Source organism: Filicampus tigris, chromosome 8, assembly GCF_054856515.1.
Source record: "Filicampus tigris isolate MCC_2025a chromosome 8, RoL_Ftig_1.0, whole genome shotgun sequence".
Taxonomy (NCBI): Eukaryota; Metazoa; Chordata; class Actinopteri; order Syngnathiformes; family Syngnathidae; genus Filicampus; species Filicampus tigris.
Window position 1 is genome coordinate 2124629 of NC_141224.1, and position 19257 is coordinate 2143885.

General features: G+C 45.7%; 1 protein-coding gene across 1 annotated transcript in view; it reads left to right on the forward strand.

Annotated features, from left to right (window-relative positions):
- Nucleotides 1-19257, forward strand: part of tmem145 (transmembrane protein 145) — a 32966-nt gene that overhangs the window by 10399 nt on the left and 3310 nt on the right. Inside the window, exons 4-14 of the mRNA XM_086039064.1 lie at nt 40-126; nt 1722-1823; nt 4596-4680; nt 5718-5789; nt 9638-9706; nt 10768-10848; nt 11267-11345; nt 12263-12356; nt 16899-17071; nt 17660-17780; nt 18549-18737. Coding sequence (XP_085895190.1) covers nt 40-126; nt 1722-1823; nt 4596-4680; nt 5718-5789; nt 9638-9706; nt 10768-10848; nt 11267-11345; nt 12263-12356; nt 16899-17071; nt 17660-17780; nt 18549-18737 — 1152 coding nt within the window. The remainder of the gene's footprint in view (nt 1-39; nt 127-1721; nt 1824-4595; nt 4681-5717; nt 5790-9637; nt 9707-10767; nt 10849-11266; nt 11346-12262; nt 12357-16898; nt 17072-17659; nt 17781-18548; nt 18738-19257) is intronic.

The following is a 19257-nucleotide window of genomic DNA, read 5'->3' on the forward strand; positions in this document are numbered from 1 at the left end:
TCCTACGTTGACTCGTGTCTGTGTGTGTGTGTGTGTCAGAACTGCTACCAGAAGGAGGCGGTGCTGAGGCCCGAGAACAACCAGGTCATCAACCTCACCACCCGCTACACTTGGTCGGGATGTGCGGTAAGACTCCCACGCACGTTGATGGGACATTATGCGTAGGCTTCAACTCACAAGCCAAACGTTTGGAAAAAACGCCACTCCATGTTCCACTTTATCAAACGTCACGGATGGTATCATTCAATACAATTTAAAAGAATGAATCCTCAAGGAAAAGTCCAAAAGTAGAGATGTGCTGGAGGCTCAGCTCCTCTCTTGGCTTCTCGGTACGGCAGTAATATTCGTCGCTCTTTGCGGAGGATAAAGGATATATGCCTGTGAGAATTGTTTATTGCACCGTTTGTGTTCAGCTTAGCCTAATAGAAAGTGTAACAACAGCGCCACCTAGATGCTGATGGTTAGCCCGTGTGCCTTTAGAGTTTTTCCATTGTATATTAGCGTTAAGCTAGCACAGGCTATATTCCATGCTGTTTTGTTTGTTTGATGTTTAGTTTGACCGCAACCTGCGGTAATGAGCAGTTGAAGCTTTTTTGAAGAATATTTACCAGCCATATTTGCCGAACTGTCGCCCGTTGCCAAGCCAGCACTCCAAAAACACTCGGGTTAAAAAGAACATCATTTTTGGGTCAAAAATGGCCCGATCCACTAACTGGGTCGATTTGACCCACGTTCTTGCATTGTTCTGTACAAAACAGCTCCATTTTGGGGGATGTTTTTGAATTTGGGTCAAATTGACCCGAGTAGTGGGTCGGTCCATTTTGGACCCAAAACGGTGTTCTTTTTAACCCGAGTGTTTTTAGAGTGAGCGGACACAGCGGCCACCATGCAGCGCTTCTATGTCAAGTTTGCGTTCGCAAGTGACGGAGAAAAAAAAATCCATTGATAGCTCGTCGCTGGAAAACCTCTCGTCGGGTCGCTAATACCTCTCAGTGTTTGAGAACGTAGTCTGGCTCGGACCAGAACAGATGCGGTCCAAGTGCTGGCAAAGGCGCTTTATTGTTTTTTGGGACGGAACCATTTTGCAACTTTGTACGTGAACAATTCTTTCTTCTCTTACCGGGGCCCAACAAACTTTTCTGGAGTCCATTTCTTAGCTGGCACCAACCGAATTGTATTGATTAGCCCTGAAGGGGAGCATGCGATATCGTGTCACTTTCTATCAGCGTCGATTACCGCCGCAGATGACGACTTTGCGGCGGCGGCTGGTTTTATCTCGACGACGTTTTACTACGCTGTGTAAAAGAAAGGGACACAAACGCACCTTTTGCATCGCATGGCAACGACTCGACGCAGCGCTAATTTGGGCGCTTCTCCACGCTCATTTTCACTTAATGTCTCCTTGCTGACGCCAAGCAACGCAGTGGAAAAGTGTCATTCCAAATATGTCGCCCCCGTGTCAGCCCACTTTTTTTTTTTTTGTCTTTTGTTTTTTTTCGGTCTTACTTCAATAAACAGCAGATATTATTTTTTGATCGCGTTGTGAAATGTGATATCCGGCGTGACAGATCTTTGTGGCACATTTCAAGGCTATTTTGGAATAGGTTTGCATCATCCCACTCTCACTCCCCCCCCCCCGCGATGAAATCAGCGTAGCGGGCGGCGAAATGCGACATCTCCCGTGTGGGTGACGGCGGCGTTCTCTCCTCCGTCACTGGCAGGTGGAGGGCGACGGCGGCGAGGAGGCGCTGAGCTGCGTGGGCGGCCGCAGTTTCCGCTCGGTCAGGGAGAGGTGGTGGTACATCGTGCTCAGCAAGTGCGGGGTGAGTGGCCCTCCCTGCGGGACGCCTTCTTGGATTGCCCGCAAACACGCCCTGGCGTTGTCACGCCGTATCGTCGCTGCACTGGGTGCCTCGACTCGGCAATTTCATTTGTCAAGTCCAAACTCAAAAGGTGGATCTTAAGTTTTGAAATGCTATTCAACTGTGAACTAGTTTGGCGATTTGAAGAAGACGCTTTGCAATGTTTATTTCCGGACGAAGCAACGCGGAGGCGAAAAATACAGCCGGGCGGCGCCCCCCCCCCCCCCCTCCCCACCCCCGAGGGGGCTCGTGTGATTCACTGCATATTTCCGGGTCCATTTTTGTGCTGGCGCGCTGCGGATTTTCAATCGCCGCCAGCTTAAATTTAGCCTCGCCGCGTCTGTGTTTTTGCACCAAACATCATTTGGAACTGGAACAGAACCTTCGAATCACGATACGGAATCCTGGCCGACACTGACTTGAGACTTTGCAACTTTGCTTTTATTTGAATGCACGGCGCGCGAGCTTAAAGGCTCTGAATGGCGAGCAGCGTTAGTCACGGAGTCAAAACATTAGCGGGACGAGGGGAGCAGCGTTTCACCCGTCCGTCACTATCGACGCAAAAAATGACCATGGTGACTAGTTGGGAAAAGACAGAAATGCACATTGTCCCGTGACGGGATGTTCTTCTCAGCCGGGAAGTGTCAGATGCTCAGGCCTCGTTCCACATTGAAATGAATGAAATGTCATTCATCTGTTGCGGCCTCCTGCGCCCCAAAAAACGTTATTTTTTTGGAGAGGATAAAGAATACCTGCCTGTCAATATTATATTGTCTGTCTACCTGTGGTGTTCCACCATTCGTGTTCCATTGCTTTCAAGATGAACAACCATCAACGCTAACTCTTAGCATGTCAGTTCACGTGTGGGCCGTTTTTAAGGCAGCCTCGTTTGGTTGTTGGAAATGTATACAATGTGTAATTCTCTTCATTTGAGCTTTTGTTTGACTTTTTGTGTTGAAACTTCAAGTGGGAGTGGCAATAAATAGCTCGTAGCCTCTTCTTTGACAAATTGTTGACTATTGGACAAGCCGCTGTTTATTGTCAATTGAGCTGCCTACAGGCAGCGCTCTTATCTTAAGTCTGCACCTCGCAAGTCAAAGCAAAAAAAAACAACTCGCATATAAAAGATCCACTCGCAGCCCGACGGCCTTTTTTATTCTTTGTTATTATTATTATTATTATTATTGAATAAAAGTCCAATCTGGCCGTCACTCGTCCTGCACGCCTTGGACGGTCCACGGCGGCTTGACGCCGCCGCTTGTTTACTCGGCAACGGCGTTTGCGCGTTGGGGCACCGACACTATTTGAGGAAATGCGGGCCTGCACTAAAATTCCAGCGAGATCAAATTCCTTTAATTGGACTGAATTGAGATCAGAGTTTGAGAGCCTGACTCTGGCTTGAACCCCAATTTGAAACCCTAATCTTACCTTGAAACCCTCATTCAACCCAAGTTTGAAACATTAACTCTAATTTGAAACCCTAGCCTCGTTTTAACCCATAACTTGAAACCCTAACCATCATTTCATACACTAGATTAGTTGGTATTCGAAACCCTAACCTTGGCTTGAAACCTTAACTTGAAAGCCAAACCCTCCCCCTCGATTGTTAAACACAGGATTCAAATCTTAACTCCAACCCTGCCTTGAGACCTTCGTTTAAAACCTTACCCTAGTTTCGGGTTTGAAACCTTAACCCTGCGTTGAAACCGTACCCCTGTCTTAAAACCCGAATTTGCAACTGTCAATGTCATTTGAAACACTGGAGTGAAACCCAAATGAAGCGTAACCCTGACTTAAATCTTCAATTGAAACCCCGCCCCTCTCTTGGAGTCAAATTTTAAACACCGGATCGAAACGTTAAACCTGCCAGTCGGCGTTTCTTCCAGCGAGAGCAGACGAGAGGCCCGCCGTGAAGCTCCGCCTCCTCCTCTTGCCCTTCACCCCTTCAGCAGTCTCTCCATCGCCTCATGACATCACTGGAAACGGTTGCCATGGTTATCATCCATGTCATCTTCCCACTTCCTGCCCTCCGGGCGCCGTTTGCTTGCCAGCGGTCTTTTCTAACTTTAGGAGCAGACCCGCAATATTGGCGCCAGAGCTCGGCGCCGCTTCTTAGATGGCCGTCGGAGGAATTCGCACCTCCTAAATTACAATTTGAATCCGGTGTGAAGAAAAAGCGACGCGTGTGGCGATGACGCCGCAGGACTGCCTGGCTCATCGGGGCATTTTGCTTTTCGATGTCGTATCTCTGCTAGCTGAAACTGCCGGCGGAGGAGGGGCGGGGGGGGGGCAGTTTCAGCCGGAGGGAACAAGTTGTTTTTCCTCAAAGAGGCTCTGTCCCTGTAACGGACGTGGGCTTCTCTCACACAGAGTCCTCTCAGGAAAGAAACAAGCGTTACTCCAATGTGAGCCAAATTTGAAACGCTGGATTGAAAATGTAACGTTTCAAGTTTCAACTGAAGCCTGCTTTCAAGCCCTTATTTGAGAATGTCAGCCAGGCCTTAACATTCAAATCTAAAATACTAACTTGAGACCTGAATCCTGGTTTGAAAGCCGACTGAAGTGAGTCTGCGTGAGAGTTTCTGTTTAACTCTTCTCCTGGCGCCCCCCCCCCTAAAAAAATGTTTACTGTATGTATTGTAAGAACCCATTAAAGTAGGGCAAAAAAATTGGGTAACACGCCTGAAGTTGAGTGATTAAACTTGTGAAATTTGATGGCGCGGCATCCCCCAGGGCGACGGCCTGCAGCTGGAGTACGAGATGAAGCTGACCAACGGGCAGTCGTTCTGGACGCAGCACTTCTCCGCCGATGAATTCGGTAAGACCGGCGTAAACTTGACTTGCTTCTTTCAGGAACGATACCGTTACCGATATTCATTATATATATTGGCATCAAAAATGGTAAAAATTCTAACATTTGTTGAAATGTCTTATATGTTTATTGAACAATTTGCATACATTGATTTTTTTTTTCCTCATTATTATACTTTTTTGACTATATACATCTTTGTTGTAAAATTCTAATAAAGTTCAGCGAGCAATATGCATCATCATCAGCATGTCTTTAAAAGTTCAATGAAAACTTCGACCGTAAATAAAGTTCTCCAAGCTTTTCAAAATCACAGAAATGTCACTTGTCTTTGTTTTGATTTACAACAAAAACAAAAGTTGCAGCGTGTCCCCAGGCTCAGTCGAATCTTTTATAAAGTGAACTGAAAATTGAAATGAATAGTTCCTTGAACTTAACACAGTTTTAAATTGATTTATTATCAGCCATCTGATTTTTTTTTAAAAAGGCCCGTAGCGATATTTGGCATTTTGCCGATCGCTAAAAATCGGCCCGGCAGATAATCGGTCCGTCCCTAATACAAGCTTCTCTGGGTGGCCGAGTACCGATACCAACCTTATTGAAATGTGTCGGTTACTTGTGACGGTTGCTGCTGATACCAGCCGCCGATACCTAAGGAACCCTCTTGAGCCCAACGTACTCAACGTTTTTTTGGGCGCCAATATTGTGCATTATAGTTTCCACAAACAAGATCCAGCTTCGACTCAATTCATTCGATCTCTGTGTTTTTTAACTGACCGCTGTCAGTCAGTATAGTCAAAAGCCAATACACGTACTGGTATCGGCCTGGAAAAAAAAAAAGCGCTATCGGACACGCCGAGAAAGGAGCGAGAAGCGATGACGTGAGAAACGGTGGACTTAGCACGAGCGATTAAGCCGCGTGAAGTGGACAAATGAGCGTAATGGATGGATTAACGATGACAGATGACGTGAGGGGAGTCGGCGCAAACCTTTTTGTCATTCTGCCGTCTCGCTCCCTCATCAGCGATTCCATTTGTGGTCCTCAGGCATCCTGGAGACGGACATCACCTTCCTGCTCATCTTCTCCGTGGTCTTCCTGCTCTCCTGCTACTTCGCCTGTAAGTATCTTTTCAAGTCGGCCGCAGGTTCCGAAAACCTCCGCAAAAAAAGCACCATGTTTTCTTGATGGCGGAAGAGTAGCTTCTCGTGTTCCTCGTCCCCCCCCCCCCCCCCCCCCCTGGAAGCTTGAAAAGAGCTTTGTAGTTATGACATTGCCACCAAAGTGGCCCTTTTGCTCTTTTATAGCAGATAAAGGGAAAAGGCTTGTTTTCATATCAGTTCGCTTTAAATTTTCAGCGGCCTCCCGGGATGCAGCCATTTTGGGTGCTGGATTTACAATTCCTTGTCTGCCATTTCCCTTCTCAATTGTTCATTCGAGTGGAGCGAAGACCTCCGCCAAGGCGCGGACATATTTCCGTCCCACTTTTGCCGGCGCAAATAACCCTTGTTATTAGAGGTGTAACAAAACCGGTTTGAACCAGGAAAAATGTGTTTTTGATTCAAAAGGTGTGAGTGCATCGCATTCGCCGAATCGCTCCACTTTGAAATGTATCCGGATACGTATCGAATCGTCTTTTATTGGAGAGATCCATCTTGGAAGGAATTGGCACGGTGACAGTACTGACAAACTCATTCAAATGTGTGTAAAATAACAACAAAAAGTAATTGCATCATACACGATCCAACTGAGCCATACTATGTATATCGAATGGAATCGGAATCTCATTGAGTGGAACCGAACCGAATCGTTCCACTTTCAAATCGAACCGTCCTTGAATCGTTTGGCACCTAACTTATCAAATCGTCTTTTGTGGAGAGGTGCACACCCCTATTGATAATTACACAAGTGAAGTTTTAACATTCCTAGCTGCCTATAGAGTGAAGAGAAGATCAGTCATTGTGACATGAAATAAAAATATATATATTTTTTTAATTTCCTATGATGCTGCCTGGCAGGTGTTTGCCGATTGATCCCGTCAACTCGTATCTTATGGCTCATATTGGATTGCGCAGCCAGACGCATTTCATGCGTCGAAGTCGGTTCCGATTCCTTTTTTGGCTCATCATCACACGTCTCCTTTGGCGTCACTGCTACCCGTCGGCCGTGCCATTAAAAAAAAAAAAAAAAAAAAAGCAAAAGAAAAACACGTTCTTTATGTCAACACACTGCCGCTTGGCTTGAGAAAAGTGGGGGAGAAAAAAAAGCAAAATGGTACGATTGAGGTGGGATGCCCTCACATGCGGGCAAGGAGAGCCACGGTGGCCTCTGAGCTTCACAAATATTAGTCTCCACAAATACAAAATGACAACACAGGCGAGGAGCTGCTGTAGGCTACAGCTAACGCTCACGCAGATCAAGCAGCCCAGCGGACTTCAGCTCCTGGTGTCAGTGATGAGGCCACACCCCTTCTAGGCGCACAGTTTTTATATAGTCCGTTTTCTTCATTAGATAACATTGAACGAAAAAAATGTTTTGGTGGCGCTGGAATGGAGTTTTGGCATTTTTATTGGCATTTGATTTCAACGGGGACAATTGATGAGCTGTACAAAGTAAAGGACAAGCTCGCTCACGGAGGCAATCAAAGTGGTCAAGGTGGCAAGACGAAGAAGGCGCACGGAGATGAGATGTCATTTATTTGCGGGGGATGCATTTGAAGAAGCCGTCAGTCGGCTGCTCTCCATCTTTCATTCAGGTCACATTTCAAGCCAGCTGGCTGCCGCGCGTGCATTTTTCCAAATTCATTTTGCAAGATTCATCCTTCATGTTGCCTCGCAAGGGGCAAGTGAACAAAGACGCCAAGGTCAAGCACCAAGCTTCCGTCTCCTTTGGGGAATAAACGCCACCGCTAAATGGAACATTCCACTGGCGCGATCCACCTCTCAAGGACTTTTTTTTTTTTTTTTTTTCCTTGGAGTTACTGCGGCTTCGAACGGACGAAAGTTCCCCGCTCCCCTTTCCGAGCAGTGACGGCGCACGACGAGGCGCATCTGTGCTGATGTTCGCGCCGGAGGCTTATGCGGCACGTCTGTCGTTCGTTGGCGACAGTATGTTGTGCTAAATTTGGCTTTTATTCATTTCCACTCCCCTGACTTAACGGCCCTCCATCAATTATCCGCCGGGGGCGCGTTGCATTCCGAGTTCACCGCGGAGATTTCCCGGGGTGTCAAAGAGCTGCAAACTGCTGTTACTTTCCAACTTGCCCGCCGGGGAGAACGGCTCCACTACAGCCGAGCAAGAATTCAAACTCAGCCGAAGAACGCGTGGCCGCTTTGAGTCGTAAGAGCAAATATCGGCGCCAGTGACTCGTTGCGGAAGATCAGGAATGATCACATCATCCGATAGTGAACAATGAATGGAATTTGAGTGGTGATCACGATTCACGCTCATTGCTGATATTGACTTTCTCAACCAGTATTCAGCCAACCAGCAGGGGGCGAAGGCGTGCTTAAGATGGGGAAATAACAAAAGAGCGCCCCCTGCAGCTGGAGCCTCGAGTCACTCGGTGGACAGATGAGAGCGAGTCATGTCAAGAGAAGAAAGGACAACGTAAATTGGGGATGAGATCAGGAGCTAATGGATCGAAATCGATCAACAGACGTTTTCCGCCAACTCCGATTCAGGCCGAGTGAAGTCAAACAACAATTCAGTTATCCCTTGGTGAATTTTCAATTCTGGTGTAAATTTGTTTTTTTTTTTCAAATATTTTTCATTCATTCTAAAATGATAATTCATTTATTTTGTTTTCTTTTTACACTGAAAATGTTTACATTTTAGTGAGAAGTTTGGCCCCAAAAAGGTTTTAATGACTGTGATTAATAAATGTAATTTCAATATTGATAAAAAAAAAAAATAATTGTGATATCATTTTTGGCCATAATTGTGCAACCCTACATTACGGCAAAGTGGTAAATCAACCCTTTTTTTTTTCAAGAATATGTTCTATGCAAGTCCACTAGTTCAAACAAGGCATTCTGATCGATATTGCGTTTGTGGAATAAGAGTTAATCCACTTGTTTTTTGCCATTTCTGGGGCGGCCATTTTGTCACTTCTGTCGACTGAAAATGACATCACAACTGCTTAGAGCTCAGGTAACGACCAATCACGGCTCAGCTTCAGGAAACAGGTCAGCCGTGATTGGTTGTTACCTGAGCAGTTGTGATGTCATTTTCAGTCGACAGAAGTGACAAAATGGCCGCCCCAGAAATGGCAAAAAACGAGTGGATTAACTCTTAATTCTACAAACGCAATATTTATCAGAATGCCCTGTTTCAACTAGTGGGCTTGCATAGAACGTATCCTTGAAAAAAAAAAGGTTTGGGTTGACTTCCCGAGAGCGTCTTTTTTTGCGCCTGATAAACTACCCCAAACCTTAATCCAAGCACCCCCCCCCACCCCCCCCCACCCAAATCCTCGATCTGGAGAAGGCACTGTGCAGATTACATTAACATGGCGGCGCGGTGAGGCAGAAATATGATTGGACAAAAAAAAAAAATGTACTCGAAGCAGTGCATTCAAGAGAAACGATGAAAGTGTTGCCAATAAATGAATGCAATTTGATGTGTGAAATGCGGCGATGGTCTTGAGGCCAGCAGAGGAAGCCTTGCTGACTCAGACCCAGCGCCGAGGCTCGCACATGAAAAAGTGTGGGCCATTTTCGTGGCTCCTGCAAAAGCCCGCAGAACGTAAACAGAGTGAGCGCTAATGTTTACGACCTGCTCCGCACCTGTAAATCCCCCCCACCCCCCACCCCACCCGCGCGCGGATGCTCGCAGGGAAGGCCTCGTCAAATCTTCATCCCCGCGAAAGCGCGCGGATGCTAATGGCGGCGTCGTCCGCGCCGCCATCTGTTAGCGCAAAGCCGCCCCGCCATCAGCTCATCCCCTTTGATGCCTTTCTTTCTGCAGACAATCTGAAGGGGAGGCAGCTTCTTCACACCACCTACAAAATGTTCATGACGGCCGCCGGGGTGGAGGGTGAGTGTCGCCGCGCGGCGGGAGGCGCTGCGCCTTGCGGCAGGATGACGATGGGCCCCGCCGCGCGCTCGCAGCCGCTTTGAAACCGCACTCGGGCTGCCCGCCGCCGATCTTATCGGCCCGTATTAACGCCGGAACGGTTGCGCTATTGAACGCGTGCGCCCGAGCGTGCCGGCCGACGGCGCCGCCTGCTCTCCATCTCTTTCTCCCTCCTTATCTCGCCCCCTCCTTTGCTTTCCGCGCACTGCTTCTCTTTGGAAATCACTTCCCATGTCCTCTCTGATCCCGTTTACAGACTTGTCTGCTTTTTTTTTCCCCCCCTCAAAAATTCATCTTATTTTCAACCTCGAGGTGGCTAAAGCACTCACGCTCTGTACTTAAGTCGTAGACTGCTCACAAGAAGTTCGGTCTGCTTTTTTAAAGCAAGATCAAGCCTGTAGGGCTGCTCGATTATGGAAAAAAAACAAATACCAATCACGATTATTTTGATGGTAATCAAAAACACGATTACTCAAACGATCATTTATTTTTGGGTACAAAACAAGAAAATGTTTCATCGGAACAAATATAAAGAGAAATGACATTTTTTGAAACACTATAATTATGTAAGTTCCAAACCAAATTTATAAAATGAGTTATCAAATTACAAAAAAGTGCATATGTATGATTTCCTTGTGTGTAAACAAATGTAGTACTTTGGATATAAATGCATATTAAAAAAAAAATAAAACTCAGCAAAGACATAAAAAGTACTCGAGTACTTGTACATGTGGAAGCGGGTGTCAGGCGGTGGCCAAGTCACAGCCCGGACGCGCCGAGCGGACGATGGCAACCTTGAACCGGCGCGTCGCATCTTGCGCTTATGCCGTAGCTCATTAAAAATCAACTAGCTAATGATATCAACTGAAAAATGAAAAATAGTTGGAGGAAGTAGACGAGACGGAATTCTTCTTTGTCATTCGCAGAAGTAGCAAAAAGTAAGAAGCCCATTTCCAAAACAAAATATCCACCACACATTTCTTCTCTCTGTTTTTTCCCCGCCTTTTTTTTTCCATCGGCAGTGCTCAGCCTGCTGTTCCACTGCGTCTACTGGGGCCTCTACGCCCGGGATGGCGTCGGCAACGGCAGCCTGAAAATACTCGGTGAGTCCTGCCTTCCTCGTCTGCCACGCTTGAAAATATCCTTTGACGCAAGCCACAAGACTTTGATGAAGACGAAGGCCGCAGATCATGCCGAAATTCTTCCCAGAAGAGCGGAAATTGCATATGAAAGTTAGGTCAAAGGTTGGGTGCTGCCGACCACGCCCGGAAATGCGCCCCGCCGCCCAAGTCTTCCTTTAGTCCCGTTAAATTCCGCCAACACGACGTTTCGGCAATAGTTACGCTGTCCAAACACATCATGCTCCCAAGAAAATGCCTTGCTAAACTTCTTGCAGTTGAAAATGCTCGAATAATGGTGTGCGCGTGTGTGTGCGTATGCATGTGGACTGACCCCCCCCCCCACCCCCATTTTTTCGTCTCAGCCTTATTACTCTCGTGTCTCCTCTTTGTGTCTCTCCAGGGAAATTACTCTTCTCACTGAGTTTCCTGGTGTTCCTGCTCATGCTCATACTGCTGGGCAAAGGTTTCACCGTCACCAGGTGCGGCTGCCATCTTAGCGTGTGCGCATGCGTGCGTGCGTGCGTGTGTGTGTTAGGGGTGCGCATCTCTCCCAAAAAAAAGATCATTTGATTCGTATCTCGTTAGACGGGGCGCCGAACAATTCAAGGAGGGTTCATTTGGAACTGGAACGATTGGGTTTTAAATCCAAACCGATATTTTTTATTTATTTTTTTTCCCGGATCCAGATCGTTTTTTGATCCACCCTAAGTGTCTGTGCACGTGTTGAAAATTCAATGTCAATTTCAAGGAGGCAGATTTATAAATGACAAACACGCAAACCCGAGTTGGGTTGAGTAGCTACAAATTGTGCTCGGCTGTTGCTCGAATAATATGAAGAAGTCAAAAGTACTCCTTCAAATGATTACTTGAGTCAGTATCCGGTTCAAAAACGACGTAAGTATCCGGCGAACACTCTGACAAACCGAAACATAAAGCTCATCTCTTCACGCAAGCAAGAAGAGATGAGTAAAAATCGAAGTAGCGAGTGGAATGTAGCGCAATGTGTTGACGGAAAATAAGCACACTTTCTTCATCAGAAAAATGCTCAGGTAAAAGTAAAAAGCAGCTTGCGTCAACTCATTCACTGCCATTGACGGCTGCAGACGTCCAAGATCCATTTAAAGTGGGCTGCCGGTACGCTTTTTGACTTCGGGAAATGTAAGCGAGTAAATGTAGTGCATTGCTAGCCACCTGTGACGCTAACACAATCGTCTCTTGGTAAAAAAGTAGAGGAGGTCCTGTTGTGTGCCTGAATTGCTGCTTGGCCCGCGAATCTCAATGTCCTTTTGATGTCGCCTTGTGCCCCTCCCTCCACATGTAGAACACGAAATGTCTCTTCTGTCTTTCTCCCCGCCTCAACAACGGATGAACTTTGACCCTTTTTGGTGTGCGTCAGGGCAAGGATCAGCCACAGCGGCTCGGTGAAGCTGAGCATCTACATGACCGTCTACACAATCACCTACGTCATCCTCTTCATCTACGAGGCCGAGGTACGCGCGCTCGCACGTCACGCCTCACACTGACATGTCAGCCCACACGCTTTTTCATTTAACGATGACAACTTTAGCGCACTTGTCTACTGTCGGCGTAGCGAAAGTTGTTGCAAGACTTGATTTACGCAAACAGCTTTTGTGGTCAAATATCCGTTTTGTGTGGCGCTTGTCTGACGCCTGCCCCAGCTGACTTTGGGCTCTTTGGCTGTCTGACGTCAGGATCCGGCAAAGCCAGAGCCAAGAGTTCAACCCGGAAACTTCCAACTGTGTGGCAGACGTTTGAACCGCTTGGGCTGTGCAATTCATCGAAATTCAATTACAATTGCGATTATTACAGTCCATGATTACAAAATTGGCCTAACCGTAAAAAAACAAAAACAAAACATTATTAATATGCATTTATATCCAACGCACGATGTCTGTTTACACGCGAGGAAATCATTTCATGACATTTTCCATTTGCAAATTGTTTTATTGTCTAATAACTCATTTTGATAATTTTGTTTGGAACTTACATAATTATAGTGTTTCAAAGAAATGTGTTTGTCTTTTTTTTAAACATTTTCTTGTTTTGTAGCAAAATGGCCGTTTGAATAATCATGATTTCAATTATTACCAAAATAATCGTGATTCATATTTTATTCATAATCGAGCAGCCCTATTAACCACGATTGCACCACGCTGGCCCTTTTTGGAGCCCAAGTTTAAAACTATAAATGAAAACGCCAAGTGTGGTGAAGCCGACGAAGCACACTTGACGCAATTAATCAGTCGCTGAGCTCCTCAAAAACGTGGACGCGAGACCACGTCAGAATTTTCTGGGACACTTCATTGGACCCGCCTGTTTGTCCCTCAAAGACAAAGAAGACATCTTTTCATTTGGTGTCCCCAATACCCCCCCCCACCCAAAAGATTTTTAAAACAGCTTGTCAACGTCAAAATATTCGCCGTGCCCAATGACAGCATTCAAATTGATTTTTTCCAATGTTTAATGTTATGTGAACCCCCCCCCCCCCAAAAAAAAAAAACAAACAGATTTTCTTGTCACTGTAAGGCGGTGATAGAAAAACAGTTTCATTTTGTTTTCCTCTAAATACTTTTTAAAAAGCAGGTTCACAGTCCAGCCTGTCAAAGTCCGAATATGACAGTTTTCCTCCGTCGCTTTGTACATTTCTCGGATCAGAATTGCAATTCCCCAAATAGTCGTCCAAGCATCACATCGTGTCGCTTGTGCACATCAAAACCCCCTCAAATCGTCGTCCTCCATCAAAAAAGCAATTTCTCATTTCTTTGAACAAGTTGCCAACGTTTGGGGCATCCGTGCAAATGATTCTCTCCAATTCTCACTCTTGACATGCATCTTGTTTGTGCCCTTGGATTGTCTGGCAACCATTCGGGGGTGTCGCCCGCTTCTTCGCCCCCAAGTCAGCTGGTTTAGGCTGCAGCTCAACCGTGACTCTAAAGGTAAAAAAAAACAAGCAAACAAAAAAACACAAGAGGGCACATGAACATGTGTGCTGAGATGCTCAAGTTGTTGCTGGCATGCTGGAAACGGGCAGCCCTAAAAAAAAAAACAAAAAAAAACGGGAGCCCTCGAAGGCTTTGGCGACTGGAGTGGGAGGATGATCCCCAAGAAATGAAAAATGGCCGGTTTGGGGCCCAGCTGCTGCTGACGCCGCTCCTTCTATTATTTCACGCTAATTTAACAGCCGTTGACATTTGGACTAGACGGAGAGAAACTGCTTCTGTGAAATTAGACCACGCGTGGAAATGACCTCATCAACACCCTCCTGTAAATTTGGAGTTCGATCAAAAATAATCCCTCGGGGGCTGGGCTAGCCCCATTTTTTTTTTTTTTTTGGAATCGTTCATTTTCGCCTATTTTAACGTCCTGTTGGTGTCGGAATATTTTGTCCATAATTTGGGCCTTCTGATCCATATTGACTTTGAAATCACTCATTTAGAAAATGATGCGGCCACCATTTGTGGAAATGCTATAATAAAAAATATATAATTGTCATTCAAGCGCAGTGTTCCTCTTGATGTATTTTTTGTCTGCCAAAGTTTTAGCCGGTGGCAAGCTCGAGTGAAGCGAAAAATAAAAACGGAGCACTTGGGAGTTTATTTCCTTCCCTGAGAAAGCGAGAACGCTCGTAACTCAAAACACTCGTATCTCAAATCACCGTTCCCCATCGAAGCAAATGGAAATGCCATTCATCCGTTCCCATCACTGGAAAAAACGCCAACAAAAATGTTGCTAGTATGTCTTGGAAAGGTACTTTATAAAAATATGATCAGGCATCAGGAATGTCAATGATGGAATATGTTTGCATTCTTCTTCCATTCTTCAACGCCCATTGACGTTGTGCTCGTCGGGTGTGGGCTGACGTGCATCGTACATGAAGAGTTTCGCAACTCAGTCACTCAGTGAACTGCAGTAATATTCGGGTTATTTTCGCAGAGGATAAAGAATACATGCCTGTCAGTATTGTTATGTTGTCTGACTAGCTTTTGCTTATAGAGTTCTAACTACCACAACATCAGTGCTCATTTTCGTGAACCGCTCTATGTGTTAGCATTAAGCTAGTGGACTTGCGTAAATTATGTGGTTTGATGAAATGCACAATGTGTCGTTCTTTGCGTTTTACGGTTAAACATTGACGGGAAGTGACAATAAGCCGCTTGAATCAAGAACGTCGTCTTTTTTTTTTTTTTTTTTTTTTTTTTTCAAGAATTGCTCATTATCTGCTGATTGTTGTGAAATTCGCTGGAACAAAACAATTCGAGCTGAAATGGAGAAAATGGATTTGCCATACAAGTAAATTGAGTTTCGACCTTGGTCATGGAGCAAATTAAAGTCCGAAGTCAAGGTGCCAGTGCGGTGGAGAAAATGGGCTCATTTTGCTTCAAGTATCTCAAATGGGGCAAGCAGTCACCTCATTACCATGCAGACACACTGCGCACCTTCCTGATCTGCCTGCTGTGACATGGTCACCCTCATTAATTATGCGCCGCGTCTCCTCTCCGCACTTCCAGTGCAAAGACGCCAACTGGCTGTGATCTTCGGCATCTGATGAATTAATAACACCCCGCTTGCGGTGTAGATAAGCACCCATGTCATGTACGGTACATTTTGGAAGCGGCGCGGCGCTATTTAAAAGCCGCACGCTCGAGGGAGCTTCCCGCTAAAAATAGGCCCGACCGGGTTACGCTCAGAATTCAACGGGGCCCCGCCCCGCTTTGCCGGGATCCGATCCTGGCGGGGGAGCCGCGGCGTCGATGCATTATGTAGCAGCGGGTAACCCGGTCACGCCGGGCGTCCGCCGGACCGCGAAATGCGATCCGCTGGCGGCCGGCGACCTCGATGAGCGCGTGAGGACACCGAGGACGCCGGCTCCAAAACGCTTCACGTGAGCGTAACGTGGCTTCACGTCAGAAGACTGCAATCGAACGTCACTCAAATTGACGTGGACCTCTCTCCTCGTGCCCACTTTAACCTCTGGAAATATCAGAACAATCACCCCCAATATTTGGGATTTTATTGTTGTTAAAGAGGTCAACCCAAAAATGTCCTTTACAGTAATATGTTCCATGCTAGTCCAAACGCGGCATTTTGATTGATATTGTGTTTGTGGAATATGAGCGAAGTAGTAAACCAAACAACCGATCATGGCTCAGCGTCAGAAAGCAGGTGAGCCGTGATTGGTCGTCACCTGAGCCCGACTGTGATGTCCTTCTCAGTCCGCAGAAGGGACAAAATGGCCGCCTTTTGACGTGGATAAAAACGGTTGGATTTTGCTGCAATGTTAATCAGAATGCTGTGTTTCAGCTAGTGGAAGCGCATAGAACATATTGTAAAGAACGTTTTGGGGGCCGGCTTCCCCTCGAAACCTTTTTCTCTCCATAGCTGCTCACTGTAGAGAAAAAGATTCATTTTGCTGAACCTTCAAAAAATGATCACCAAATGTAATGTCGACATCTGTACTTATGCCCACTCAAATTATTAGGATGATCACATCGACTATTTTGCTCGTTAAGTAACATTACGCTTCTGTTATGAGACGTCTAATGTCCGTAAAAATATTGGGGTGATTTGATCAAATATTTGCAGCCGTTGACTGTGGACATTGGTAGAGGTGTCCACACGAATTTTGGTGAAGATTGATTGCGGCTTTCTGACACAAGCGACGTGAAGCTTTTCTCTGGCGAAGAAAAAACACTTCATGAGTGTCAAATGGCAAATATCGGGGTGATCATTTTTAATACTTTCAGAGCTAGAAGTGAGTAGCGCGTACATTTTGGTGACGCTTGGTCAGTCTTTTTAAGACATTAGGTGATCATGTTATGCTTTTTCTCCATAGTGAGATTCATGTGTGTAAAATCCAAAATATTGGGCCAATCGTTCAAATGTGGGCATGAGCAGAAATGAATTTCTGTGACGGTTGATCACGGTTTTCGGACATCGAGCGACGTGAAGCCCCCTTTTAAAATTTTTTTTACCATAGAAGCATTTTCGACTGTCCCCATTTGTGTTTTCAGTTCTTCGATCCCGGCGAGGTTCTGTACGCCTACGACAGCCCGGCGGGCTACGGGCTGATGGGCCTGCAGCTTTTGGCCTACGTGTGGTTCTGCTACACCGTGCTGGTCTCGCTCAAGCACTACCCCGAAAAGCAGCCCTTCTACGTGCCCTTCTTCACAACCTACACGCTATGGTGAGCGCTCGGCCCGCCGGGGAATGCCCAGCGTTCATCGGCGGCAAGAATCTATCCCTTGAATTATTCATGCGCCTCTGTGAAAATGTGCTCCAATTGTCGAGGGGATTTCAAGTTGTTTTAAGTTGGCCCTCTGCCCATTCCAGACTTGGCCGGAGATGAAAGTGGCCATTTATGGTTAAGTTTGGGAATCACAGGACAAAATGGAAATCAAGAAAAGAAAAGAAAAGAAAAACATTTCGCTGCACAGGACCTGTTTTCAGCAAGATTTTCACTTTTGACTAAAAAAAAAACAAAACAACAATGAATGTGCAGCAGATTTATTTCCAACATGTCAGAATAAGAGACATGTCAAATAAGACAAACTACAAAATAACAGAAATCTCAGCATACCCGAAACTAAGTCAAACGTAATTGTGATTGAACATTATTTTTTTGTAATGCTGTGAAACGATTTCAGTTTTATAAAAAACAAAATACATAAATATTCGGCACATTTTTTTAAAAAATTGTGATAAAAAGAAATAACAATTAGAAATACTCATTTGTGTATTTATATTACGGTCGCTCTCGTTTTTTTTTTTCCAGGTTCTTCGCCGTGCCCGTGATGGCTCTCATCGCCAACTTTGGCATCCCCCGTTGGGCTCGGGAGAAGATCGTCAACGGCATTCAGCTGGGCATCCACCTCTACGCCCACATCGTCTTCCTGGTTTGTAACCGCCTCAATCAACGCCTGCCCTCACATCGACGTCTCCCTTTTCCCGTCGGGTCGCAACTGATGATCTCATTTGCGCATGGCCAACCGCGGAGCCTATTTGAAGTCTGTTGCTAACCAAAACAGCAGCGCTTACTGTAATCCGTGGATGTTGAATAAAGGCCTCCCTCATCCCACTGGTTAATAATGAATGATCTTGTTTGCACACTGGCATTGAAGGCTTGACTGCCATTTGGACTGCTAACCAAAACAGCAGCTGTTATTGTAATCAGGCTCAAGTGTGGACTCTTTCCAAAAAATGAAGTGCCTGGCTCAAGTAGACTCCTCCCTTTTCCCATTCGCGGGGGGTCATCATGGTACTGAGGTCACTGCTTAGCCCATTTGAAGTCTGTTGCTAACCAAAACAGCAGCACCTACTAATCGGTCTCGAGTGTGAAGGATTACAAAAAAATGCAATCGTACTAATAAACTTCTCTCTCTTCCCCCACCAACAAGTAGAAACTAATGATCTTATTCACTCGCAGACATCAAAAAGTCATTTGAACGCTCTTGCTAACCAAAACAGCTGTTCTATAAAAACAAGAAACATTCATGTCCTGTTGTTTCATCTTATCCCTCAAATGCCTTTGGACAAATGAAGGCCCTCCCCCCAAGAAATATGTACTTCATCTGGATTCAAAGAGACGTAAACAACTTTCTCATGAAGGATGGTGTGAATTGAGCTCCATTTTTTTTTTCCCCACTTTTTTTTTGCCTTCCTAGGTGATAACGCGACCGTCGGCGGCCAACAAGAACTTCCCGTACCACGTGCGCACGTCTCAGATCGGCATCCTGCTGTCCAGTCCCAAAGGAGGCGAGGGCGGCGAGAGCTTCCCGCACCACGCCTACAGCAACGGCTCCTTCCTGGGGGACTCGCAGCCCAACTTCACCGAACTCTTTTCCATCCAGTCGGTGAGTCGCAGCGCCAAACCTTCAACGGTCCTCACTTTACAAGTCTAATGTAGAACGTGATCCTCGAAGTTGATGACTTTTTTTCTGTGTCCAAATTACTTTTTGAATCATAAAATTTGGACTTCTACAAAGAAAAGTGTGGCTTACTGTAAAATCATGACTTTTTGGTATTATTAAAACGCGTGCTGATCGTAGTATTGAAACATCACCCTGATAGATTCTTGTCAAATTCGTTGAATGACTCTTTCTCGTCAAATGGCCCAAAAAGTTATTTGGAGTAAAACGATGACTTTTTACAAAGACAAAGTTGAAAATAACCACAATTTTTTGCCTCTGAAAATTGCAACTTTCTCTGAACACAGCAATTTCTTATCCTAAAATGGACTTTTTCGCAGCATTAAAACGTCACTCCATAAATTCGAGTAAAATTGCGACTTTTGCCCCTAAAATTATTTAACGATTTTGTTCAATGCAGACTTCGCCCTGACTCTGCACTTCCCCCACAGCTTGTGCCGATACC